Source organism: Galeopterus variegatus, unplaced genomic scaffold, assembly GCF_000696425.1.
Source record: "Galeopterus variegatus unplaced genomic scaffold, G_variegatus-3.0.2 Scaffold650, whole genome shotgun sequence".
Taxonomy (NCBI): domain Eukaryota; kingdom Metazoa; phylum Chordata; class Mammalia; order Dermoptera; family Cynocephalidae; genus Galeopterus; species Galeopterus variegatus.
Genome location: NW_007726761.1, coordinates 271,746 through 276,108, shown reverse-complemented (window position 1 = coordinate 276,108; position 4,363 = coordinate 271,746). Strand labels below are relative to the sequence as shown.

Here is a 4,363-nt window from a genome sequence, read left to right as displayed (position 1 = left end):
CTAATGGTTATGCATGATGTAGAGATTTAGGATTGTTACTAGGTTACATCCTATATGCAGGGATCTAGGATAAGGGTTAAAAGAAGCATTCTAGGTTATTTTATTACTTTTCTGGTGCCAGTATGTCTGCTTATGTGTTACAATGGCCTTCTGATAATATTTTCCAGGACATGGGACGTGACTACTGATTCGTCCCAGAACCCCCAAGGCACTACAGTTTAGCTGACCTAGTCAGAGCAGATTTTTGTAGTTATCACTTCTTTCTTCATTTCAGAATTTGTGGTAGTTTTGTGATGGTTGAGAATATTGGTTTTCTGGGGTCAGATAATTTTAAAGTTGAGAGATAAAGGAGACAAACTTGTACTAACATAATTTACCTAGAACTGACTCTACTATAATGAAGTTTAGGAGAGAATATTCTTTTTAAGTTTTAACTCCCCTGACTCAGAGCACTTACCATTTCTCTGGAATTTATGGCTTTCTCGAGGTGAATAATTGTTCCATCAAATACTAACCCTCACAGTGATTCTTAGAAGCATCATTTACTAACTGGACTTTCCCTTTCCTGATTTAGCCAGTTCTTCTCCATCCTCCTCCCCTTTCCCCTTGGCCTCGCACCTGAACATGCCAGCCAGCTTTCAGCTTCTTACTTCCTTGACCACTGTGCTTTTTGCAAACAGCAATATCTTGGTAGATGTGTCTCTCTAGGGGAGAACCCATGGCATTTTATGGTCCTTTTTTATAGAATATGCCTCTGACTTTTGGAAGAAAAAAACTAAACTGACAGATATTAAAATGATAACTGTAATTGTGGTACCAAGAGTGATTGGAATCACAAGTCTTTCATTTTTCTGTCTGCATCTAATATGCCATATACTTACTTAGAATTAGGACCATCTCACTTTCATCATTTTTTAAAAATTAAAAAAAATATAGTTTTTACTCTACAATGACAAATTATGGTAGCATGTATTTATGGGGTACAATGTGATGTTATATGAATACAATGTGGCATAATTAAATCAAGATAACATATGCACCACCTCAAGTACTTATATCACTTTAATCTTAAAGTTTTCCTTAATGCCCACATATCACATTCATTTGGATATGAGAAATAATTATGAAACTTAAGGATAATTGTGTGCCTCTGGGATGGTTTCTTGGGCAAGCGGTGTTTTATAGCTGTGTGCAATGTCCAAGAATCAAAATAAATAGTAAATATGAGGCAGTTTCTACATCTGGGCTAAAACCAGAAACCAAGATTCTATGATCCCTCTATTGTCTGTATATGAAGGTGAGAGCTTCAGCCCTGAGGATTTTGTCCTTTCCCTTGAGGTGCCCCAAGACCCTTCTGCAGCTCTAGAACCAATTGCTGTACTCCTAGGGTATTCACAAATCATTTACGAGAAAAAGTTCAGTGTCATGGAGAACATTATGTTGGAGTGGGGATGAGGGCTTAAGTCCTGTGTAGAATAAAGTAAATAATTTTTAAAAATCATATGAAATATTACAACAGAATTTATTTCATCTGGTAATATACACACATGGTTTAAAACATCAAATGATGTCAGAGTTTATGATGAAATGCAATAGTGACCTCTGCCCCACCTCACACCAACTCCTGTCTCCTTAGAGAGAACTGCTTTGAACTCTTAGCTCTTTTTTATTGTCTGTATTTCTGTTTCTTGATTTATTCATTGTAGACATTATTGATTTTCTTCCAAAAGTGATGAGGTCTTACCTTATATCCACCCCTTCTTCCTACTCCTTTCAATAAAATCATGTCATTATTTTTGGTTCTCATTTAGTTACTTTTGTAACTTTAATATCTCAGCATTTTTTGTAACTTATTTGATCTACAACGACATTATCTTTTTTACTCCATCCCGTCTGGAGCAATAAATTAGGGTCTGGGATAGGGTTAGATAGGGCTAGGTCTACACTTAGGGTTCTGGGGGTTGTTGAACGTAAATGTTCTGTGGGAGTAATTCAGCATTTTGTGTTTTCCTCACGTGTCATAGTTGATCTGGACATGATCCAATATGTTCTTTTTTTATTTTGAATTTTATCATAATCTTTGCCTTTTTGGTGTTTTACAGAAATAAATATCTTCCTTCAGTAGATGAAAATGAAAATACAGAAGAAAGAGAAGCAGGTAAGTGCTCATATTGCTTTCAAGTGACTGCATCCAGTGTCCTTTGGTGCTTTTTAACAAGAGGGACACTGACAGTGTTGGCTCATCTTTGTACCTCTGGCTATTCTCCTGTTGCCTCTGTTTCCCATTCTTTATGTGGTAACCGAGAGCTCTGTTCTTCATGACTTCATATGTGGATTTTCCCTTTTGCTCAGGTCATCTCCATGTAGGAATAAATGTAATAAAAACTGTAAATAAGAATATTATTTAAAATTAGCTAGCTAGAAGAGAAATGTTTCCTCCCTTGGAACAGCTTTCCAAGTTTTTCTAAAAGAGAGATGTGACCAATTATTTATAGTTTATAGTTTTATCTTTCTGGATTTTTTGTTAAACTAAAAACATTGTTATTTATAAAATTCTTATTTGTAACCCGTGGGGAGAGGTCCTTCTAGAGGGAATAGTGAGCTAATTGGAAGGATGTGAGCATCAACTATTTAGCATTTGGTTTTTTGAAGGGGAGGGGAGTTGATTACATTTGGCCCAAGTCACTCATCCTGCCAGGATCTCTTCCCTCAGTTAGTACTGCTGTGTTCCAGGTGGTTTTGTTTTCAAAGGAACCTTGAGACCCCAACCAGTGTGGCTCAGGGAGGTGAAACGGAGAGACCTGTCTCTGTCTCTTGGAAACAGGCTGTCTCTGATGTGCCTTTTTCCTTTCACAGAATTGAATGACAACCTGATTGGAGTATTCTAATTGGAGAATTGGAATTCTCCTATTGGAGAATTTCACTGGGACGCTGTGCAAAGAGGTTGGGTGGGAACAGCCACTCTTTCCTCGCCAGTCTGCTCCTAAGGAGCCCTAGTCAGACATTGCGTGACTTAGGGATATGGTTGCAAGGACTACCCTCTGGTCTGTCCCTAATGGATAGGCCAGTTTGGGGAAATAATTGACTTATGTGCTGCCAGTTCTTAACAGGAAGAACAGTGACTAAAATTCTACACACTGGATTTCTGACTGTTTTAGCTCTGTAGAGAATTGTCAACTGATAGGCAAACACTACAGAGAATGCAATTTCATCTGCCAGGAATTTATCCCATGGATATACTCAGATAGGCATGCAAAACTGTGTGTATAGGGTTTTCATTGCTGCTTTGTTTTTGATAGCAAAAATGGAAAAGAACCTACACAAACATCATAAAGGGAATTATTTAAATCATAGCATATTCCCCTAATGGACTATTATGCCACTGTTAACAAGAACACATTACTAAAGAGAACCTCATACCCTCAAAACTATTATCATTTATGATGTGTGGGCAGGTTTATATTTCTTTTTTCATTTTTTTTTAAAGTTTATTTATTTGTTAACATTATTTTTTACATTCTATGATGTTGTTGATGAGCAGTTGGTGGGGAGGGGAAGGGGGAAGGAAATAGGGTGGGAGAAGGAGGAAAGAAGAAGGGTGGGGTTGAGCCCTGTGCCACCCCCTCCCCCTCCTGCAGGTGAGACCAGAGGGCTTCCAGTGGTGGCCTGGTCATTGCTGGGCTGGGTGCAGATGTCAGGGGAGTGTGGCTAAAGCCCTTGCCCCCACCGCCCCAGCTTGGGAGACTGGGGCGCTTCTTGCGGTGGCTTGATGGTCGTTGCTGGGCTGGTTTTGGGTGTCAGGGGGCATGGCTGAGGCCCCAGCCCTCCCTTCTCCCTGGCTTGGTAGCCCAGGGGACTTCTAGTCCTTCTCGGTTTTATAGGTGTTCTTTGGTGATGTGAGACCTTTATTAGTTAATATCAAACTTTGCCTCTGGTCTGTGGGTATTTTGATTTTCTTCCAGTTCTGTGTTGGATTATTTGCTGTTCCTGCCACTTAAACTCTGCACTGGAACTAATTTATTGTCCTTTGCTTACGTCTAAAATGGGGGTACTTCCTGTGGGGACCAGCAGTTGAGCTTTGTGGTTGAGCTAAATTGTTGCTTTGCTGCTGATTCTCTGGGGAAGGCTTTTTGTGTAGCTCAGGTTTTTTTTTTTGTCTTTTATCTTTTTCCGTGTCCGGCAACGGATCGCAACCCTCAGTGTTGCCCCCGTACCGGACCGGGGACCGGCAACGGGATCGCAACCCTCGGTGTTGCCCCCGCTCCTCGCTCAGCCAGTGAGCGGGAACCGGTCTGCATGTGGGATCCAAACCCTCAGGCGGGAGCGCCGCTGCGCTTCCCAAGCGGCGCACTTAATCCAGTGC

General features: G+C 40.5%; 1 protein-coding gene across 1 annotated transcript in view; it reads left to right on the top strand.

The window, feature by feature from the left end:
* Positions 1–2,102: 2,102 nt before the first annotated feature.
* The window catches only part of CHD6 (chromodomain helicase DNA binding protein 6), a 150,479-nt gene continuing 148,218 nt past the window's right edge, over positions 2,103–4,363 (top strand). The window contains exon 1 of the mRNA XM_008570986.1: positions 2,103–2,158. Coding sequence (XP_008569208.1) covers positions 2,126–2,158 — 33 coding nt within the window. The 5' untranslated portion in view covers positions 2,103–2,125. The remainder of the gene's footprint in view (positions 2,159–4,363) is intronic.